Here is a 24,164-nt window from a genome sequence, read left to right as displayed (position 1 = left end):
TATCAATAAAATAATGATTATCTAGCAAAATCTATCTGGAATAAAGCCGACGTTCTAGCCTAGAATTTAAATAGCTTGGAAGTATGCCTTCTTCATTTTAATATTGTCCGATAACGTTCATTGTATTTCGAATGTTTGTCCTCTATCACTCTACGAGTGTCGTGATCTATGCTAAGTGTGAACCGGGCGGCGCGCGCGGTGTCGCCCGACGGAACGTGAATTGTGCTCCGGCGTCAAAAGTTTTAGTGCCGAAGGAGAGAAGCGGCTACTCTATTGGTGTTTCATTACTGGTTCACTTAATCTAAACTACTGTAAACTTGTCACCTAGTAAAACAAAATTTTATAATTCATAAAAAATTAACATAATTCTCACAAAAATGCTCACATTATTAGGAGTGTGGTGAGGCAACTTTTGACACCGGCCTGGGCCGTCTCGCCAGAAGCTGCGGCCGGCGCGGCGGCGTTCGGGCCGCGAACGCGACGCTCACGCCGCCGCGCCGCCCGTCTCAACATTACATCGCTTATATACAACAAGTTTGTGCGACGCCTAACGGCAGACGCACCGATCTTTACAGGAACTCATATCGTATCTTAAAAAAAATATTCAATAGTAATAAAACATTTGAAACCTCACTAACTACTATTTGACGATCTCGATAAAATTACTCAAACGGCTCCGGCGCCTCGAAATCTATTCATATCACAATCGCATGACCGTGCCTGAGAATCATATCCCGCTACAATATGTACACACTCTTTCCCGAAGACTTAACGAACGTTCCCGGCGGGAGCGAGTCGCGGCCGCGCCAGGACGAGGTCGGGGGAGGGCGCGACTCGCTCCGGCCGCTCTACACTCTACACTAACCGATATTTACTAAGATATCACCACCTCAGCCGCGGGAGCGACAGTGCGATCCGGCCGAACCTGCCGAACCCGAGTGTGCCAGAGGCGCGATCGATATGGATACCGCGGCGATGCGGGCCGGGACCTGGGAGTGGGACCGGACTCGGATGGGTGAAGAACTAGGTGAGGGCGAGAGGGGGGTGGGGGTGAGGGTGAGGGTGAAGGGCGAGGACGGGGCGGTTAGGGGGGTCGCAGGGCCGGCGGCAACTGCACGGGGATGTGGTAGTAGCGGCAGGCGGCGCGGCGGCACGCGCCGGCGGCGGCGTCGCGGCACACCACCACGCGGCACCCCACCACCTGCAGCCCGCTCCCTGGAACGCCACAAACCCAGTCTTAATAAAAACAACTGTACAGCGACCCCACATCGACACACACGTTTAGGTAACATTGCACAAGATTAAATAGACGGTAACATTAGTAGCCAAAATTTAAGGTAATGTTCTAATGTTTGACACCTTATTCCAATAGATTCCACTTCCATTCAATAGATTCCTGACTGTTATCGATGGATCGAGGAATTCAAATAATGGGAACTACTTACTGGGGTAGTGTCAAGCAATACGACATTTTATTTTATGAATATGACTAATGACTATGATAGTTAAATTTGGTACGTTGATTAAACTTTATTACTCCGGCAACATATTATGAATACCTAATGTACCTATAAGCTTATATTGCAAAATATTAAAATGACACCATTTTGATTTGATAAATAAAAATAGAGGACTAGATAAAAAGGTAAGCTAAATAATTAAATACATATCTAAGACTACCTACATTTCTATAACGAACGTATAATAACATATTAAGGAGTTAGGTTAGGTCCATCTACTTATATATGGAAATCAATGTACTTATAAATATTTGCTAAGTATGTTCTAATCTTCTAAATAATTACGGACTACAAACCACTTTAAATCAATTGCTACTTATTGACTATTAACATTAGTCATACACAGTGATCAATCATGCATAGAATATGAAGGGAAGGAGAGGTAGTATAAATAGTAAAGTGAAATATGTATTTTAAAATAGGGTTGTAATTATGTCGTTAATTTTAAAATTACTGTCAAAACACTAAGACTAAGGACCCACGATAAAATTTGATCAAAATTATGATTTCTAAATTCGTTTAATTAATGCTTTAAAAGGTTGGCATTTTCAGATAAATAAATGTTGTGACAGTAACCAGACTGAATGATTAATATTTTAATTGAGAAAGTTACACGACTTATTTGCAGTGATTTAAAAAACTAATCATTATATTGGTATAGTAAAAAGTAATTAAACCCACCTTCACGAATATGGACAAATCTGCAGGTAGGTCTTGTACATCCTTGTCGATTAAAATCTTGGCACACCGGGAGGGTGTCCAGTAACTGAAAATATAATAATTTTGTTATTAGGGTACGTTATATTATCCTTTACAATGTTTGCAGGTGACCTTACAGTACTTCCAACAACGTCTAGGTCTAGGAACCAGTGACCAAAGTTAGATATTCAGTGGTTATGTTATGAACTTTCACTCGGGACAATCTTGTATAAAATGATCACTTAGTAAGTACGCTTGTATTGAATATTGCGGACAATTTCAATAATAAATGAGTACCACTTACGTTACGTTCTAATGAATTACTTAATTATTGTCATAGTCGATTTGGTCTTTTTTGTAGTATCAAGTGCCCTGTTCATTGTGGAAGCTCTGTATGGTGACTGCTATAAATATAAGTAGATATATAACTACATCATGAACAGTTAAGACTTGAGTTTGAATATTTGTTGGTAAAAACAAAACAATTAATTATCTTTGTCAATACAAGATAACGGTTCATGAACAATTTTGTTATTGTGTTAATACTAAATCTAGTTGATCACTTTTTTGAACATTCATACATCTGACATTGAACAGTATCCTTATTGCACAGCCGTCTGAAAAATAACGCTGAAATAGTTTTTGTAATATCAAAGAGCAGGGCAGTCGAGGAACCGTAGTATTAAACAGTACGAGACGTGTCACATGAGCAAATATAGCATTCGATTAGCAATTTCTAACAGATTACCGTTAAAGAGAAGTAGATACTAAAATACTTATCAGAAAATAGAAGTATGCGTGTGTAGTTTCTCATTCGCTACATAAATAAACACTAAACGGGGCACACGGAAGGCGAAACTGCAAAAAACGAAATTGTTCGCTGCTTTAATATTACAATAACTTTACAAGATTCGTTGCACAATATGATTGGACCTTCCAAGCATTCTTTCACTGACTAGCCCGCCGGGTAAGTGTGTGTCACCTTTATATTGTAAAATCTGTTGATAAATAAATTTACACAGCATTTAATACGACCCGGAAAAGAGTGGAACTCGTCCGCGTTTCCGTTACCGTCAGAGAGTGGTGTTAAGGTACGCTGCATTATGCACATAGTAGGTATGAATATATAATATCTAAATGGCATGCAGAACGCTTGAAGTATAATCATTATTGCGCAGCCAATCTCATTTAAGCGTGACTATATTTTACAAAAAAGCTAAAGCATGATGCTAGACAACTTTTACCAGGGCAAGGGCGTACTAGAGGTTTGTAGCGTCCAAAGTGTACCCAATAAATACCAACTGTTGCTATAATAAAGCTTAAGAGGCTGTGTGGGGAAGTTACGGTATGTGGCTGCATCGCCGTGATGATTAGACACCGCCCGTTCTCGGTGAGACACGGGCCGGTCATGCTCGGTCGGTCGTAGGCATGGTTACAATGTAAATAGACAAATAAATTTATACCTTTAGCTTACATGACAGTTCTGGACGTGACATGTTAGTGGTAGTACAAACTGCAACATAATGACCATTAGAGAGTGCGGTTACTGTACGACAAACAAAAGAAAACCAAGTATTTAATATTACATCTACGTGAACACTTTGAGTAAGCATCAGATAGGCCTCAACGTAAGCGAGGATTGAAGCCGCAACTGCGAAGCACTTAAGCATTGACGGAGAAAACTGGAAGTGACGTGTCTGTTGTGAGGCTAATTATATGTTGTCGTGATTGGACCTTAAAAGCTTGAAAGCAAGCGCGGCTTCGAGTCACTTCGAATGTCTCCTTTCACCACTTTCATTTCAACTACCAACTACGCACAGTTAAAAATAAAATTAAATGTAAAAGCATTAAGGTTGGAAAAAATCTATATTATTATAAATATATCCCCCTTATTAGCGGTTGATAGTTGACACTGGCAAGCGGTGAATTTCAATGTGCTAAAAAGTTGACGAATAAAGTAGAGGTGTATTTTTAAAGTGCAATATCAGCAGTGTTTCAGGGGTCTTTCTTCCAAATAATGTCAATCAGTCAACTTTTTAACAGTTGAGAAAATTTGGCTTCATTATTTTAATTAACTTAACCACCTAAACTGAAGCCGCCAGTGAGTGTGTCATTATTGGTAAATTAATAAGAAGCGTTTTGTAGGCTCATTAGTCAAGTCATGCTCGAGAAGCGGTTCAGTTTAGGCGACAAACAGGAAATCACTTATACTGAGGATATTAAAGTAAGCTGATTGTATCTTACCGGGTGTAAGCAAGGCAATACTGTAGAGTGACTTCTTCCACATTTGAAAGCAAGTATGTCTCACTATACAAAACTAAAAATCATCAACAAGTAAGTTGTAGCATCAACTGTTCATTACAATATAATCAAATACAGGTACAGCACAAAGACTAAATGGCTGATGTGGATGATGACATTGATACATATGAGACGCCTGATAAGCGATGCCATCAGTTCGCGACCGTGCGCTCAGCCACTGGATGTCCGAATCATCTGTGTTATCATTGTACCTTACATAGGTACAAGTAGGTACTTTGTTAGATTCTTAATTGATCGGAAAACACGACACCTGAAAACCTGCATAGGCATAAAAGGAAGATATAATATCATGATGTCTAGCTGATCCGCATTTTTATCTTCCTTTTGTGCGTGAATGGCTTGTCGATTAAAAAGCTCACTTCACCAAAGCGTACCTTTACCCGCTGGTGTGAATAGCCGCTAGGAGTGATCGTGTGCTCGGGCTGTTGGTGGCACTAGGTATTAACAAGCGCTTATTCTACATAAGCTCTCTTTAAGCATCAAGAACCAAACTAAAATGTCTCTACTGAAGCATAGTAAACGAAGCAAGCTCAATTCTTAGTATGGATATGGATATTTACGCTCATTTTGTATTGAATTATTGATAAAATTAAATAGTAAAAATTATAGATGTGACTTTGAGTTAAAATAAAAAACAGTTTTAGGCCTTTGAAACAGTTTTCTATTCTATATTTTGATAATTATTTGTCTTATCTTATAATAGAAACATAATTTCCATCATTTATGATTATGACATCGTCAATTTAGTCTTAAAAGTTAAAATTCTTAAATATAAATGTGATAAATTCTGATAAACCAATCGATTCGAGCGTCACTATAAAATAAAAGGGCATACAAAATGTGGATGGTAGCAGAGATGCACTCGCCGGCAGGGTGAAGGGTTAGCGTGCCGCGGAGCGGGTTAGAGCAGAGCTCGAGAGGCTACGAGGGAGTGCGCGGCGTCTACGCAGGTGGCAGGTGGCCTAATTTCCAGCGTTAATAAGCGACATGCGTCGAAACGCAAGGTTCCAGAGTCAACCGGGAGAGGTTAGGTGCAAGCGTATGGGCACTGCACGCGGCACTCGTTACCTGTCCGCGCTCGTCGGTGTAAACCACAAAGGGCGCGTTGGTCGGCGCACAGCCTGACCGTCCCAACACAAAAAGCGACAAAAGATTGCAACGACAGCCGAAGCGGTCATTCGGAAGGCATGTAACAGAAAGCGTTCAAAATAAATAGAAAGAACGTGCGACCGAAAATAAATAAGCGGTGGCGGCGCTCGCCGCAACTGCTGCGCTAGTGGTGAGCACGCCGACACACTGAGCACACACGAGGAGCCTCTAGAATAATGAGAACAATACCTGATGAGCCAAACGTATAGGGTGGTGGGTTCTATTCCATGCGAAAATTAGAAGGCGGCGGTGTTAGGTGCGGGCCTGCAGCTGCAAGCCGGAAACCACTAAGTTCGGGATCGACACATCGGCCAAAGCGCACCCGTGCGGACCTCCTCCGAGAACAAGCGTGTACGTAGCGGGATCGACGGACTAAGCGCTCAACTCTCAGTACGACGATACTCACGATAAACGACGATCGACAAGAGGTAATAAAAAAACGTACAGTCATGCATTCAAGCGTTATTATTACCGGGATCGTAGATACGAGAAATATACACGCATAAGATAATAACGGTAAGTGAGTAGAATACACAATAGAATAGATATAGCGTTACACTACGGAGACTTCGGCGAGGGCGAATCCTCTCGCCTCGTCCTTACAATAATACAATACAAATGTGACAACACGCCTAGCGCTAACCGCCCCGACAGGCCGGGGCTCACACTCGGCCACACAGTACGAGTCTCTACGCGGAGACCCCGCGCCCCGCGCCCCTCCGCCCGCGGGAGCCTGCCGAGCCCCGCTTATGTCGTTTTCATCTTTTTGTAGGGGTTGACCGCGGCCGCGGCGGCGGCGGCCGCGGCTGCCGCCGCCGGCGGCGTGGGAGGAGGCATCGCGTACATGTACGGCTGCTGGTAGTAGGCTTGCATGGGCATGGGCGGCGCGGGCCAGCCGCGCGGCATCATGAAGGGTGCGCGCATGAGGCCCGCCGGCATGCCCGCGCGCGCCTTGAAGGCCTGCTGCGTGTACGCGGCCGCCGCGTGCGCCATGGCCGACTGCTGCGCGGCCAGCGCGAGCGCCGCCGCGTAGTTCTTGTGGGCCACCTCCTTCGCCACCTGCGCCGGGTCGTGCTGCGGGTCGGCGCCGGCGGGCGCGGGCGAGGCGGGCTGCGCCGGCGGCGGCGGCGCGGGCTGCGGCGGCGGCGCCGGCGCCGGCGTGGGCGTCGGCGTGGGCGCCAGCGAGGCGGCGGACGGCGTGCCCGCGGTCGGGGGGGCGGACGAGACGGGCGCGGGGTACTCACATGACACGGGCACGAACGGCTGCTGCAGCTGCATCAGTTGCTGGTACGTCGTCGCCGGCTGGTACACGGGGACGCCCGCTTTGTCGGCGGCGGGTCGTTTGTACGGCACCACACCGGGAAAGGCCTGAAAGATGAAAACGATCGATGAGTATCATAGAGCGGAGGCCCTCCGTCCGGGCTACCCGGGCGATTGCATAGAGATCGTATCGACCCCGACCGTGTCGAGATACTTACGAAATTATCATAATAGAAGGATCCGACGCTCTTCATGTCCATCTGAAACGAGAAACAAGACGGTTGAACGGAGGTTCTCGGGTCGCGAGGGTGGTGGGTGTCGTAGACCGCGCCGAGGCGCGGGGCGAGCGAGGGGGGCTCCCGGTCGCCGCGCGCGCCGGCGCGCTACGGGGAGAGGCGCGCGGAGGGAGCGTGCGGGGGAGGGGCGAGGAGCGGAGGTGAAGCGTGCAAAGCTGGCGGCTGTACCGGTGGCGGCTCGAGCTCGGCGGGCGCCGGCCGTTTCTTGCCCGGCTCCGAAGTCGCGCTCGCTGCCGGCTGCTGCGCTGCTGCGGCCGTCTACGTGAAGCGAAGCGTCGCGGGACGGGACAGAAACAATAACGATGTAGTAGATGCACAGAATACACCTAAAGCTTGGCAAAAGGTGATATTATGCGATAGATAAAACTAAAAATAAAGTGAAGCGTGAGTGCGACGGAAGCGTGGCGCGAGCCGGCGCTGCGGCGAACTGAACATAATAAGCTTTGCGAACAGAAGCGGCGTCGCGGCGAGCGAAACCAAGCGGAAGAAGAGAAGCGAGCGCGAGCGAGCGAGGCAAGAGCGTGCAGCCTGGTGGCGTACCGCGCCGCGCGCCTGCGCCTTAAGGTGCGCCTGCAGGTGCAGGGGAGGGTGGAAATAGCGGCAGGGGTCGCGGACGCAGCGGCCCTTGACGGCGTCCATGCACACCGTGACACAGCCGTCGTCGTGCGCGGCCACGGGCGGCGGCGGGTGCGCGAAGCGACACTCGGACTCGGCGCGCTTGCACGCGCCGCGCTGGAACTCCCGGCACACCTGCACCACCACACACCAGCATGTCCGCCGCTCGCGCACCTCGCTACGCTCTACTCGCCCACTACCCACTAGCCCGCTAAACCGACACCCTATCGGCAGTGGCTCCGGCCTCAAACCCTACACTCGCTGCTGACTCGGCCTCACGCCCCTAATAACGTACTTATCGATTCCAGTTCTAAATGTACATAGATTGACGCAGGCAACTTTTACGTTTTATATAATTTTCGCATCGTCGAGCAAAATTTTTGGAATACATTATTTATGAAAATTTAATTTCAATAGGTATTCGGTACTTGGGCCCTAAATTTTAGTAATATATTTATTGACCTCGACCGGACGCCGCTTTTGTTTAATTCGACCTAATTTAAAACCAATTTAACGAGATACCTACGCATCCGTCGCATTTATTTGTACATTTCAATATCATGGGGTTTTTCGATAGATTAAAATATTAGACCACCCTTTGCTATAATTTCCGGGTTAAGCATTCGAAAACTACATTGTAGGCGCAAATCGATGTAAGAGCAATTACAGAGTCCAGTGGGTGAACTTTCAGTGGTACCGTTGCGCCAACAGTATAGTCGCATCACCAGAGGGAGTAAGCGAGTGCTGCGAAGCGCACGCGCGTCACAGACACACGGGACGGGCATGGGCCCGGGCGCCGAATCATGCGCCGGAGACCGATGTTACTCACACTTCTAATATCGACAATACTATTAGGGACTGCAACATTAACAGTTGTCGATTTTGATGAAATTTCCTTAAACAAGTTACTGGACTTAGTCAACTGGAGCAAAAGTAATTCTTATGATCCAAGGGATATCGAACTGTCAGTCAGCGTTTATGTAGCTACTTAAGACCAGTTCGGTCCCCGGCATAGCATTATTAGGAAGCGCTACACAGGTGTAATAGTGTCGGATAGTAGTATAAAAGTATAGTTACCTCGAGACGGTCGGTGCGTGGCAGCTTTTGCTGAAGCACGGGCTGCTGCATGACGCCGAGCGGCGAGGCGGCGGCGGCGTTCGGGTCGTGGCCCAGCACCGCCGGCATGAGCTGCGGCGCGTAGTACTGCGCGTACGTCGAGCCCGGCACGCCCGACAGGTACGGCGATGTCGCCTGTTATATACAATCCAAGTGTTACCAACCGGTTGATACGGAAATACATAAAACTATTCACTACTACATATATATTTATAACCCAGCCTATTACATTCTATATACCGACTCTTGTCAAAACCCACAGCAAGCATTTATAGTACAAAATAAACCACAAGCCAATATCATTTCCAAACCTACGATTGAATATTAGTCGTTTCGTGTGTTATAGTTGTTATAAATAGATAGCCAGACAAGCGTATTAAACATGCATTAAACAAGAATCAACGAAATATATTTCAATTGAAGCATACGGTCTGTCCAGTAAAGGTTCCACCGGCCACCAGTTATATCGTAAGGAGAAGGAGACGCAGGGATAATGGGGCTTTATGCGGATTCTAGTGGATGCGAAGTACATGGAAGCGCTCTCTGTGAATAAGATAGGAAGTGAGGGTGTCAGGATGTGGGGAGGTGTAGTGGCTGCGGCGGCGCCGCCTGCGACGGCTGCGTTACCTGCGGGGCGAGCAGGGCGAGAGTGATCGGGTCCAACGCGGCGATGTGGCTCGCGGCCGCGCCGGTGCCGCTCACGCCGCCCACCTTACACAAAACCACACAAACACGCTACTCATCGTGCGAGAGCCGGCCCGCAGCGCACAGCCGCGTCCGCGCCGCCTCGACGTCGCCCCGCGCATCGCATATGCAACTATTCTACTACTAGGTTAATACACCGACCCAATTTAACAACACAAGGACGAACGCAAAGAGGGACGCCGAGGGGGGTTGGCTCGCGACTTCAGCGATAGTGTGAACAGTGAGGGAACGTACAAGTAGTTAGGGTGATTAAACCAGCGTAAGGTAACCTTATACCCATTTCATACGCGTGTAAGTTTAGAGAGCTGTCATGCCACTTAAGAAACGAATGATACAAACATGCTCAAGCAGTGTGGAGCGATCGGCCGCCAGCAACGAAGTTTAAGTTGTGCCTGGGTGAGTTATATACAAACATTGCTAAACGCATTCTACTGGATATGGAATTATATGCACTCATATCATAATGAAACTTTTAATTTACATAGATTTCAAGACTTGGAAAAAGAGTGCTGCACCGATAATGATCCAAATAATAATGATCATAGTTACATTGATCAAAATGATTCGATATGTTAAGCCAAACAACACATTTTAGTATAAATACTAACTAGACATACTTACAAGTAGCCTTTCTTTATTAAAAAATATGATCCTTTAAAAGAGGCACAACTTAAACGAGAGTAGTATCTAATCAAAAGTTCTACGTGATTATAAACGCTTATAAAATTACGGAATAGCAGTACACCGAAAGCAGCGTGTTGCGTGCAGTGAGTACAGTTCGTATTGCGGACCGATCGCTCAAGCGCTTAAAAAGTAGTCAGGGGTAGGGTAAAGGGGTACTGACCACGGTGGGGACCTGGCCGGGCAGCACCTGGCCCGGCGTTAGCCCCATCTGCTGCATTAGGGCGTTCTTCAAAGCTAAGTGGTTTCGACCGTTGATCAGCAGCTGGTCCTTCAGATGCTGGGGCGGATGGAAGTACTTGCAAGGCGGCTTCTCTCGGTTACACCGACCCTGAAACGTTAAGTAATTCCATGTTAGACGTCGAACTTCACATCAATATGAATGGTTTTCGTCTTGATAAAATCCATACAAAGTAATGTTTGGTAACACGATCCAATATGCCATTTTTGCTACCTAAGTGGAAATCGAGGGAAGATAAGGGTTACGCGTCTCAGGTAAGCGATACTTCTCGGCTCTAAGAAAAGACGAAAATGGCGGACCTCATTCGATATCATTCCGATAAGCAATAATGTATAACGGGACGGCGGTGGCGCCGGCGGCCGCAGTTTCGGGTCAATATCGGCCGGCGTGCGGAAATCCCTCCATGCATCACAATTGCTGTGAGCCAGGCACGTAGCTATCAGAAATCCTCCACTCGATTTTTCCTTATAACCGCGTCTTAGGTTGTGTCAGATACTTGTGAGGCGGGCGAGGGCGGCGCGGTTCGCTCGGCTCACTTTCGGCGTCAATGAGGCGCGAGATAATTGCCTTTCGGAATCGAAGCCCTCCGCCGCACCCGTCTGCGATGATTTATTTACATCCGCGTAATTAACTGTCGCACTACGTGACGGGAAGAGCCGCGCTGACGGCTTATCGTTGCACGCCGCCCGCGAGCCTCTTGCACCATATTTTATTCAATGAAAAAACGGAAAAGCGCTTATCGCTCTTTCAAAGTAAATACAAACAAACACCATCTGAATATTCAGTATTCCAGTCAGAGCGCTTGCTGATAATGTCCGCATGATTTATAGAATAACTTTTGTAAACACTTTTACTTTACCGTTTGTATATTTTATAAACCGTGGCGACTAACTTTGGTTTAAGAACAAACAGTAGCTCCATCTTTAGCGGCCGGTCGGATCGAAGGCGGGCGTGTTCCAAATTTCTCAGTTATTAAACTTCGGCAATGCGTGCTAGAACTAGCTGGTGGAAGCAGTCGGCTGCATTTAGATTAACTTGTTACTGGCAGGCATAATGTTAGTTGGACGGTACTCCTACAGTTAAGCTCGGGATAAAGTTATTACTTCCTGTTACTCGGCGTCGTCTACTTTAACCGAGTTTCGATTCCAAGCTACCCATTTATGAAACTTAAATGGGTGATCACGTTTTGATCATAACTAGGGTTTGCAAGATCCGTCAATTTTTCGGATCCGGATATTTCGGATATTAAAATTTGACGGATCCGGATATCCGGATAATTCGGATAATACGGATCTGTATCAAGAAAGGTGACGAAATTTACAACTTGCATACAAGAAACAGCTAGTAAAATGTAAAATGTTCATATTTTAGTTAATTACCATTATTAATAATTATTCTCTTTATTTACTTGAACTCTTAATTATTATTATTATCTCAAAACGATATAAATATGTATAATAAGATATTCAGTGTAGTCTTAATTAGGTATTCCTATTAATAATATTATGCATTTTTTTTAGGAGGCCGTAGTCGATTTGTAACCGAAAACGCCAAAAATTAAGTAATTATAGCAAATTTATTTCTATATATCTGCTCAGAAGAATTAATTCTAAAGGTGCCTAAAAACACCGCTTTAACTTCGGCGTTTTTTCTTAAATTTACCATTATAAGCTCACAAAATAGAAAATGGAGAAAAAGTTACATTTATGTACTTTTATTATTTTATACCGGTGTGGTGTGATATAATTTATACTATTAAAAACCGTACTTCCTTTACCTTGATAAAATAGCTATACCTTCAATCGTTCGACTGACAAAAATGGCTTAGAAAAAGTATCTAACTCATTTCTTCAGTCCCCATTACAACAATCTTCCATTATATATAAATAGGTATATATAAATCCAGTTAATTACTGCAAAATAATGTAAAATTACTACAAAAGTTTCAGGAAATTAAGAAATTTGGGCTACAGCTTCTTAATAACGAGAAATAAATATCAATATTAGTTACTCAGCAGCACATCAAGCACATGTTATTTATGTTAACAGAAGACTGGGAACCGACACGATAACACAAAAAAGTCACTGATAACAACACGCACAAGCACTAATGATGTTCCAGGTAGACGACCCAAAGGCGACTGAGCGAAAACCTGATAACAATTAATTTAAAACATACAAATATTTACCCTTATTCCAGTCAGGAGGCATGCAGGTAGCTCGTTTTAATACTGTTACTGTTACTACTGTTTAGTTTAAGCAATATTTGTATTTATTTTATGACGTTATCGCGTACCAATAACGCGACCAATGCAATATTTAACGGATCCGTGAGATCCGAAATATCCGGATCCTATGAGACGTTGGATCCGGATCTTAGATTTGACGGATATCCGGATATTTCGGATATCCAGATATCCGGATCTCAAACCCTAATCATAACTATGATAACGTGAGGGCTCTATGTAAAATTGTAATTCCTACTGATTTGATTATTAGCCGTATCAGCTTTTGGTTCGGCATCGATGAGAATGGATTGGGGGATCAGAGGCGGAAGGCTGGTGCATGCAGGTGTAACGCAGCGATTAGCGTGACGGATGTCCACGTAGATACAAAATGGCCGCGTCGCACGAGATGAATGGCCTATACTGCGCCTCCCGCGCCCCCTCGTTGTCCCGGGCTGCCGTTCCCGGTTCCCGTTGCACATATTACGGCCAATTAATTGCTCTTCGATCACTTCTCTATTTATCTACCAAGTATTCCCTATGCTCCGACCCGGGTTAACAAATCAAATGTTTACGGGCTCATTTAGACGGTGCGCGAACTTGTATACGATTTTAGTTACATTGCGGACCCAATGGTAATCGGAATCGGTGTAACCTCAATAGGTTACACCAATTCAGCCGACCGATCAAACGACGCAATGTAATCAAACTCGCATGCGAGTTCTCGCCCCGTCTAAATGAGCCCTAAGTCTTTAATTAGTTATTCCTTGGTTAAAAGCATGGTATAATAATATACTCCGCCTGGTACTCTCTTCCGCGATTCGCGAATGACCTAACTGTCACTTGCCTACGTCATCATGCTGTTTACAGGTTCTCAAACTTTAAAATGTGGGAGAATTTTAACCAACGGTGAAAATTATTTTAACGGCATTAATTTTAAGTTATTCATGTAGAAACATAGTAAAATAAAACAAATCTATACTGCACTTTTCACTCCTACTCTTACAGTTCCGAATAGAGCAGCCAACCATTTTCGTAACAAAACATTAATTACCAAGCTTACGACGTGAAAAGTTTGGAAAACACTGCGACTGCTGACACTGAGCGAGAAGGAAATAACAATTAACACGCGTTCGACAAGGATGACGGTCAGGGACAAAATGGCGGATTGTCAAATGTGACAGCGCTATCCTGTGTTGCCAGTAGTGTAAACAGAATTACCCGAACGTCTGAAATTTCTTTCGTGAATCGGAAGATATTGCTAACGAATAATTAAAAATGACGTGTTATTGTAAAATTTAAGATAAAATACATATAAATGAAAATTATAAAATTATAAAGAAATATTTTAACTTATTAACCATAGATATAATGTACCCATGTAACATGTTATGTTGAAATAAAGTGGCAATGTTATTGTGACGTAGGCAAGTGACACTCTGGGAAGAGAAGACCATGGTTAAAAGTACTGTATATGAATACCTGTTTATTATAACCACAATTTTAACTATTTCAAGAGGTTTGTGATAAATGTAGCTGAAGCCTGTTTACCCGTTTTAAAGTAAGTTACAATAATACTTCATTGGGTATATGTTGAATAAATTTTAAATATAAAAAAATATGTCAGTGTTTTAAAACAAATATAGGTAAGGGGCAACCTTTCAACTTTTAACATGCCCTATTTGCTAAAAGGAGATAGGAGGGCCGAACGGGCGTGGGGTGGACAATAGCATCCCAAAACTAATAACATTTTTGTGATAGGTAGTGGAGGAGCAAACCGAGCGCTCTTCCTTTGCCTTATTCTTTATAACACAACAATGCATACATGTAGTACATAAAAGGTTGCCAAGTTATCATACCATTCCCCTCGCCTATAATAACGATTAATACGTTGTAAAGACAAACTGCCGTATTCGAACTTCAAGATATTCACAAGAGACGAATAGTACTAGATCCATTCTAGATACGTTATAGTTTCGATTTCATCAACTAGGTTCTCTTTTGCAGCTCAATTCGGGCAACCAATGTCACTTTTACATTAAAATATCGTATGAACGAACGATTACCGTTAGATATCTATTAGATGTGACTTGGATGAGTATCTCCAGAATCGCGTAAATGTCAAATTTGACAGGCTAGATCTTGAAAATATCGTTGTCGTATCTTGGTGATGTCTAATAGATGTCTAGTTCAAAATCCGAATCGGGCCTAAAATCGCCAGCTACGAACGATAAGTGGAAATTGCTAATGACAAAGAATCCTCGACTACGTGAGTACGTACGAACTTCACTACGTGAGTATTTAAAAGTTGGCACCTGATTTTATTCGGCGCTTGATTACAGCAAAATGACTTGAATGAGCTCCCCGCTGCTGGCCTCTTGTTACCGTTGTGCAGTAAAGCGGCCGAGAGCACTCGGGAACTATGACGTGTATAACGAACAGCCCTCGCCTCGAGGAGACCGGCCCGAGGCACGCGCCAACTCCCTCGTTCGAGACGACACCTACAGTGTCTACTAATTGCTTCTCCTGCTGCAAGGTGTTAACCCTGGTACAAAGTGAGCTTTAAATGACATTAATCGTAAAACCATAGTTTAAACGTGTAGGTATTGACGTTTTGCAAATGCATTTATCTCCCTACACTGCGTGTTAATCCTATTACCAGCCCAGACAGTATATCATTAAAATCAATCGACTTTAATCACTACTGATTAGTCGCGCAAACAAATAGACCAGCCAAATAGGATGTCAAAAATGTACGTTGGGCGAGGCAAGCAGTCGTTAATCGATCAGAGCGTTCGATCACGATTGATGGATTGGCGACACGCTGTCGGCGGCGCGGTCACGCGAATCCACGCATTGCAGAATCGACGTACGCGCAGCGCTATTTATCAGCTATTTTACTATTGGCTCCGTCTCGACAAATCGACACCCGAGAGAACAATGGGCTAGCTAACAAGCAGATGAATGGCATGATACCGTCACGCCGCTATCTCGAAGCCCACTTGTACGCATGAAGACGGTGCCAAAAATAGCCGTCTAACAGGGACAGACGGGAATAGAAACGGCCGGTGAGGCGTGCCAATTCCTGTTGGAGAGCAGGTAGCGTGCCATGTGGCCGAGACCAGCTGGAAGCATGCCGTTATGCCTATTCTGTAGTTTACAAACTACAAATGCCTATTAATAGCTGTACAATGCTTTCAATATTGAGGAAAACGAACGTGAATACACTGACTCCACGCTTACTTTTTACTAGCGATTTATCTTATTCAAAGAGGGTGTGTGTGGCTAGAGCATTTCTATGTACATATTGGCATTAAGTCCATCTGTACAATGTACATATCATTGTTGTTAATATTTTGTGCAATTAAGTTTAAATACATATAATTAAATTAAGCACATTGCCTGTTACAAATAAGTACCTAGCCATTATTTTAAAGTTATACATATTTTGACACAAATATTATATTACTTATAAGAAAAAATATAGGCTTAATTGACTAGGTGTAAGGGAACAAATAAGTAAGTACATTTTAGAACTCCCGATGGATCAGATTATTCAAAAGGTTTCTTCGGGTTTGAATCGTGCAATAGAAGGTAACACGATCACAAGCTGAGATCCGGTCCCGGATGCCGCAAATAATTTTTTCCCGACATGCCAAAGCGAGGGAAAGGTGAAATCTAATTTGCGAAATTTTGTGGCTAGGAATGGGAATTAGGTAAGCAAAGTCAATTCTGAAAGTAAGTAGAATTTGAATTTAAAATGATTTATAGAGGTGCAGGGGAGTGGCTAATGAGGCGTCACGCGGGAGGGGCGCGTGTTTACGCCTCGCGATCGCCGCGCACTTTTTTTTATTTTGGTCTCTGGGCGCCGCCCCGTGCGTGTTGCTGACGCAATGACGAGCACGCCTACACAATACAACAGTCATAAACCAGCACCAGTGCTTAAAATCTTGCCTAGGTATTGATATTATGCTCAACCGCAAATACCAACCCGAACTTAACAACCGACAATCCTCCTAGAATTAAAACCGCACTTTCGTTTATGGAACCGAGTAACAATTATTCTTGTGAAGTTCCCAACAAGTTTGCGCCAGGGTGCCATAGCTTAACGCTAAAATATGCATTCGTGCACGGAGTTATCTCGGCCACTTTTACCGTCCGCGCCGCCGGGAGAGCGCGGTCAGCCGTTGTTTATCCGTGATATAATATTAGCACGATAGTTTTAAACTACGAAGTGGAGGTCCGGCCAATAAACGCCTATACTAGAGTTTACAGACAGGGCTCTGTGCTTTAGCTGAAGTTAAGTGAGTAGCCATAAAACAAGTGGTGGGTTGAGGGTGAGGTCGGGCACAGGTTAGTCGGTGGTGAGTAATGTAGAGGCAGGTCGGCGCGAGTGCGAGATTAATGCAACGGAAGTAGGCGCGACCTCTCCAGGTGTTTCATTAAATTGCGCGCGGCGCCTCGGCCGGCCGGCCCGGCGCGCTCATTCGGCCTTTATGAACGCTGCAAGCTCGAGGGCCATTCGCTTTAAGAACGCCAGCGCCACTTTGTAACAGCCTTAATGAATCTCGTTACTTATAGGATCGCGTAAATTGCCTGTTTTACTAACGTGGAGTGAACAGAAAAATCATTAGGTCAGCGACCGTGCTAACGTACTAAAATGCAAAAGCGGTCCATTGAGTTCTCGACCTTTAAAGAGGCACTGAAATTTCAGTAGATGTCAAGTGCGGTAATCTCACAAATTAAGGTATTTCACTACTAATTAGAACTCGAGCGCAGGAGAAAAAGTGGCTTTCGCCAAGTAAAATAATTTTCCTACTTGCGCGGGAAAGTCACAGAAAGTCAACTTATGAGGACATACCTCACAAAGAGCATGGCACTGAATTTTATATTAAAAAAAAAAAGAGGAACCAAATAAAGTTGCAGCAATAATTTCGTGTTAAGTGGGAACACTGGGAACTTCTCGTACATAAGGAACAATAAGTAGGTAATTAACTACTCGGGCCTTCTTGCGGGTCGACGATTGCATGAAAAGCACAAGAATAAAGTTTTCGTAACAGCATCTAGACCGGCATCGTACAAATAACAGCGCACCCTCAGGCGGACACGGTACCGAGTGTACCAAAGGGGTTTCATGAAATTAAACGTGTGCAAGTGCCTCAGATGCAATCTCGCGAAATAAGCGGGGAAGCAAGGCCGTGCAATGTACGTAAGGTAAAACGATATGGAGCGACGTTGGTCCGGGTAACCAGTTTAGTCGTGCCGTTGGAGTAATTAGACTGAGCAGCTAGGAGCCTACATTACGCGCTGCTCGCTTTATCTGCCATCGTCTTGCGTTCATCTACAACACTACTTATGTGCGATACAATATTTACGCAGCACGAATACTCGTATCTGCAACTATATACATACTTAATAACGGAATTGACTATGAATCGGCTATTGATTAAGTTTGAAAACAAATATAATTATTTATTGATAAATAAGTATATACATATACCTACCTACTCCTCTTTTGTATCTTTTTACTCTGGTGTGCCAATGAAGAGTATTCTATCTATCTCTCAACATATAAGTATTAAGTAATTGCCATAACGAGTGTCATAGACAAATGTCCCTCGAGTTCCCAAAAAGTTATGTTAAATAATGTGTTAGTAATAAGAAATGCGATTACCTAACCACGCAGCACAGCATTCAAGATTAGTAGCAAGACGGTTTTTCTACAGAAGAAGCCTTATTTAATTTCAGTTTGTATACATTATTTATTAGACTTCACTTTTGACTCACACACCAAGCATTTCTTATACTCCAGTCGTATCTTCACAAAGGATTCTGAACGTAACGGCTTTTCATTTCAATAAAAGTGAAATTTCCAAAACACCATCTAAAACTATGAAGTCAAACAAGGTTGGTAGACACGTGTCATCCATTTTTGCAAGAAAAACTTACATATATTATTAATATTATAATAATATTATATTATCAAGACAATTTGGAGAAGGCAAAGATCATAAATTGACACAGGAAACGAAGGAGTTGAAAATAAATCTTCGCAAAGCCCTACCTCGTGCACGCGGCAACATTTTTATTATAAAATCGTAAAGAAGGCTTAGTTTTACCGCGGGAGTACCTAAAATAAAATAACACAACAGCCCAAGATAAAAGGCGATAACTGCGGGAGCGGACTAACTACAAAATAAAGAGCTTTTACTACGTACGATAAGGAAAGTTTAAGGGGAGTTTTCGGGGTGCGGGTCGGGCCGATAAATTGGGCGGCACTTAATTATGATCTGGGACGGCATCTTGCAGCCGGCTAATGTCCCGGACTCGTTTAATGCGCGAACTTGTTGTCTCAGCTCCGGCGGGCGCGATAAATCTCCATCTGCGTTCCGTGCGGGTGCGAGCCACCTTTGGCGTGCCTGCTTGCCGGTGAACGCTCACTACCGATATCGTCTCGACGACCTTCACTACCACTACCTGACTAGAACTCTTTACGTATTATTAGGCTTAAGGGAATCTGACCAAAATAAGTAAAATTACAACTAACGTATACCAACGTTTTTACCAGAAGAAAACTTAATTAAAGTAATTCCATTTATCGCAAACCGACATAACCGAAATTCTTGTTGCGAAAATACAAGTGACACGATGACATAATTGGTAATATAAATATCAGGTAACACAATTTATGGGATCAAAGAAGTTAAAAATGGCGCGTTTAAACATCAACTCAAAATCATAACATCAAAAGTAAGGGATCGAAGGGGCTTCCTCGCACCCTTTGTGTCGAACCTTGGAGCCACGGTCATCGGTCAAGTGCGTACCTACAGATTACGCGGATCTTTTTTTATAACTTCCACCTAAGTGGTATAATTTAAGTCAATTTTGTATGAAGTTCGCGTTGAGCCATATGGTTATAGGCACAGCAAGATTCAAGGTTTTCGTTCGCCGGCTTGGCGTACGCAACCCTTACTAAGTATGGGTGATTAGGTGGGGCATTACTATAACATATGCTGAGGCTGAGTGAGTACATCAGGAAGTGGTAAGTACGTTATTGCATCGTATTACGTTAATGTTCGGGAGGCCGGCAGTGACAGCGACGCGGGTAGCAGTCGGCGCCGCATTATCTAGGTATAATTAAAGCGGCCAAGACGCCGGCGAGACGTTACGCCGCCCTAACGACTTTTATGGCGTATGTAACATTGCCGGCACATAAAATAAATGTGCCGCCTCCAGCGCCCCGATATAGCACAGTATTCCCAGATTAATAGCCAAAATGTTTGCTTTCACGCTGTACGACTGCCGTATTCCGCCGTCTAAACGTAATGAGGTAAATATTGAAGGGTGTTATATTTTTTCATGTATTAGGGCCACAATGCGAGGGAAAGTTCGTTCATGTTAAAGTCGGCATTTTGATCAATAAATAAATTTATTTGTGCTCTTTTATGTGTTAACTTGTCGCAAGTTTTTGTAGGTTTATTCGAAAGATCGCGTCGCAGCCGGTCTGTCCGGAGCCGTCATTTAAATCTTTATATGTTCGCATTAGCTTTATAGGCGACGGGGAGTTTTCTCAGGCGTTAGCGGCGCCCGAGTGCACTTTTATTGAGGATGAAATACCGTAATTGCCACTCGACGCCAAGCCGTGACTGACGAGTTTTGTACGTGCTAATTGTGCCATCTCATGTACGTAACTATAGTGCGGATGCGGGCAAGTGGTGTGCTACTTTTAAACGCTTTTTCGGATGTGGTGCTATGAAGAAGTCTTCGAAATGGCTTACTGTGGTCTATTGTTAATGTTATAAGTACCTACGTGTAAGGGTTTACGAAGTCAGAACAGTTTCTTGTATATTATAAGATAATTAATAAGAGGAATAATAACCCACAAGATAATAAGCCCGAAATTGAATATCGTAAGCTTGCACAAAAATGAAGCTATATACCATAAGTAGGGAAATATTCAAAACAATAACCGCTTTTCATATCTCAATCCCCAAACAGCCATAATCTTGACAAATGACGGTCCTTCGGTGTAGTCGGCACTACGAGCCGCATTGACAAAGCCCCAAATAAACTGACGCGGACACATAAATAAGCATATTCGATGTTTTATTGAGTGGAGGAAATATGTACGAAATAGTTTCCCGCATCATTACGAGAGCCATCGATCAAAAACCCACCAGCAAAGCTTTTCATAGTTTGCGGCCTTCGAACGCCTATTGGTATTACAAAACAAGCCTAACAAGTATTACAAAAGCAGATGTCGTAAAAGTTAAAATACCAATTCATTTTACAGGTAAGATTGGTAAGAATTTCCTGTTGCACCAGACTGTCAAAATAACGCAAGTTTTATTATTAATTTAGCTCGTAATTAAGAATTGTATCATTTTTTTGTTTGACATGGTAGCATGTTCTGGTGGTATAGTTTCGCGTGGTGGTAAACGGTGATGGCGCGAGGCCGCATGCACGATATCTGCATTGTGGGGCGGCATCGGCCGGCGCCGGCGGGTCTGGCGTCGCGGCGGCGGCGCATACATCAGGCACGCGACCCTCCCTCCACCACCTCCCACCAATTATCAGCGTGATTTTTTCCTTTTCACCGTTATTTCGTACGAATTAAAGAAACAAGTCGTTTGCTTGTTGGAATCCCAATTATTATGGTCTTTTTAAAGAATATTTGAAACCAAAAGCTAAATTAACTAAAATGCCTAATAATAGCGTGTAACAAGGCAAAAAAGTAAGTGTGGAACTAGGATTCAGGTCCATTGGTCTTTCGTAGTATAATAACGTAATTTCAAACTACTAATTAATACATAACTTTAAGTTGGGTACCCATAGATAGAATACTTATAGGGAAATACTAATAATGTAATGTATCTAATTTAATTGAATAACTGACACTGTAATTTTACCGATCCTGATATCTTAATTAAGCTGATTATTTAATTAATTTGAATATTATATAATAACTAAACCTAATACCTAAATAAATTGACATGTAATATTTAAAATATTATAAATAAATGACTATGACTAAGTGATACTTAGTGATTTATTTATCTAATTCGATCTTGTCGCGAACTAAGTAACTGCCTACACGACAACTTATTAGGTACGTTTTGTTTAACAAATGAGTATTCCAGACGCTATGTCTGTCGTATTAATAAAACTATGAATCGATAGAATAGCAACTGGCGCAGTAATGTAAATAGGATCGTAAGATAATTTGTGTTCATGATTCATTGTAGCAATGATACCTACTACAATGAGTGGGATAAGCGCAGTGAGTAAATCTACTTTACACATATAATTGTGAGTAACATATTCGTAGGTCGTATGTTTTATAGCAGCGATTTTAGCACTGCATAATATTAGAATAAAAATATATACTGTTTTAACTTAAGCTAAAAAATACTGTTTAACTCACGTACATTCGAATATAAACTGTTATTAGGTATATTCCTACGTATCGAACCGCTTGCGATAGCGAGTTATATATACAGTGTGTAAGTCTAATACGGGCAATAAATTAAACCAGATATAGAATTTACCCGTCTTATCATTAATTAAAATGTTTTTTTAAGTTACACTTAATTATGACCCCGTGATTAATTTTTTCCACATGTACCGAGCAGCAATGTACTGCAAACATTAAGAAACAGAAGATGACATGACATTACTAGATACGAGCTTTTTATAGTAACTGCCAACAAGCGTTGACAGTTACTTTAAAAAGCTCGTATCCCGTAACTTGTGTGGTGTATTACATTGCGGGCCGAATTATTTTGTATGGTTAAAATTTTCAATGCATTTCTAAGTAAAATCTATCTCAATATACTTTTTAGGTCCTATGCTAACCACCGTTTAAATATTCGCCCGTATTGGATTTACACACTGTATATTTATTTCTCCCAGTTGGAACTTTATTAGATAGCGAAGCGAGCGATCGTTCGATCCGGTTCATAATTAACGTTTCTAATTACAGACTCTACGAAAGTTTTAAGATTTACTGCGACAAAAGGGCTCGACGATTTTTAACAAAATCAAGAGCGCGTTGCTATCTTGGCCTAAATTGCTTTTTAAATCCTTTGGACAGGTGACAGAGACAGGTTGCGATTAGCATGTTTGGGCGACGCCATCGTTTAATTAACTTTACACGTCCGAGCTAGCGCTACGACGCTGGCGTCGGTCGTAGCCCGTAGCGGGAACATCGTAGCAGGAGGCCAAAGGATAACTTTGGTGGCTTCCTAATTTTGTAAGTTGTTCTCATAAACAACATGTTTAACATTTCAATAAATCATGTTGTACCAGTTTGCGTTTTGATAACTTTTATGTTTACATTGTTACAAAAAAGATTAGTTACTATGGAGTTTAAATTTACCACTCACGCTATTTCGTTTTGCATAATAAAATAATAGTTTTATTACGGGCATGGACAGCATGTTAGTAATAAACTAATAAAATAAGTAAGTAGTAGGATATTCTAATAAAAAAATTAATTCCGGCCTCACGGGATAAGTATAGGTAGGATAACAACACGAAAATGTCGATTGTCCACAGAAAAGTGCGATGCGACTTCCTTGGTTCGGCTTTATTGTCAGCCCATTACCTATAGATAGGTTAATTCCACTATCGGGCCTTCATCAATACCGTGGCAGTGACACGTGAACGGGCAATCGCCATGCCGCGTTCGTTCGTGAAATGCTGCATATTGATATTGGAGTTGACAGCGTTACGAGCGGATAACGCGACGACATCGCAACGGGGGAAATGAGCCAGGGCTGGCTCGAATTAATAACTAAAACGAAAATAAAACGATTTAATCCCAATCATACATTTTGATGTTGTATTGCTTGCCTGGCCGGTTGGAATATTTCCCATAAAATTGGAAATTACAATTTAAATGATAATTAGCATTGGTTCGTGCGATACGAGTATCTATGAAAGGATATAAACGTGGTAATTGCATACGAGGTAATAAACGTCAAGTAGTCTCATAATGTATGGACAAAAAAGTTACTGGATACAACAGTGCCTACCTACATGTAAAAAGTACTTGAAATCTACTTGAAATGTAAAGCAACCACCGTCATCCATTGTTCCTTCTCTCGAACCAATTTATATACTAAATTAAAGAAACGTGCAATGTGTAAAACACTACTACGAATTAGCTACGAGTGAGCGTGTAAAACTAGGAGGCGTATTCTGATTGTAGACGTTTCTGGCTGAAATAATTTCACTTTTCACACTGACAGATCATATCCATGACAAATCCAGATCAAATTCATAACTCCTTATTACAATCAAAATAGGCCTCTAGAACTTCTTTGGACGTTTC

General features: G+C 43.0%; 1 protein-coding gene across 12 annotated transcripts in view; it reads right to left on the bottom strand.

Annotated features, from left to right (window-relative positions):
• Positions 1-1,017: 1,017 nt before the first annotated feature.
• Positions 1,018-24,164, bottom strand: part of LOC134648085 (protein muscleblind-like) — a 368,389-nt gene continuing 345,242 nt past the window's right edge. For 5 of the 12 annotated variants that reach the window (XM_063502540.1, XM_063502539.1, XM_063502541.1 and 2 more), the window contains 6 exons: positions 10,527-10,694; positions 9,605-9,688; positions 8,939-9,112; positions 7,415-7,504; positions 7,169-7,210; positions 6,137-7,058 (listed from right to left, as the gene is read on the bottom strand). In XM_063502540.1, coding sequence (XP_063358610.1) covers positions 6,438-7,058; positions 7,169-7,210; positions 7,415-7,504; positions 8,939-9,112; positions 9,605-9,688; positions 10,527-10,694 — 1,179 coding nt within the window. In that variant the 3' untranslated portion in view covers positions 6,137-6,437. Of the gene's footprint in view, positions 1,216-2,201; positions 2,287-5,609; positions 5,663-6,136; positions 7,059-7,168; positions 7,211-7,414; positions 7,505-8,938; positions 9,113-9,457; positions 9,521-9,604; positions 9,689-10,526; positions 10,695-24,164 lie in introns of those variants that run through there. The other 7 variants (XM_063502546.1, XR_010096876.1, XR_010096877.1 and 4 more) reach the window with 7 other exon arrangements.

Source organism: Cydia amplana, chromosome 5, assembly GCF_948474715.1.
Source record: "Cydia amplana chromosome 5, ilCydAmpl1.1, whole genome shotgun sequence".
Classification (NCBI taxonomy): Eukaryota; Metazoa; Arthropoda; class Insecta; order Lepidoptera; family Tortricidae; genus Cydia; species Cydia amplana.
Note: the sequence above shows the minus strand (reverse complement) of the source record. Positions and strands in the feature narration are given on the sequence as shown.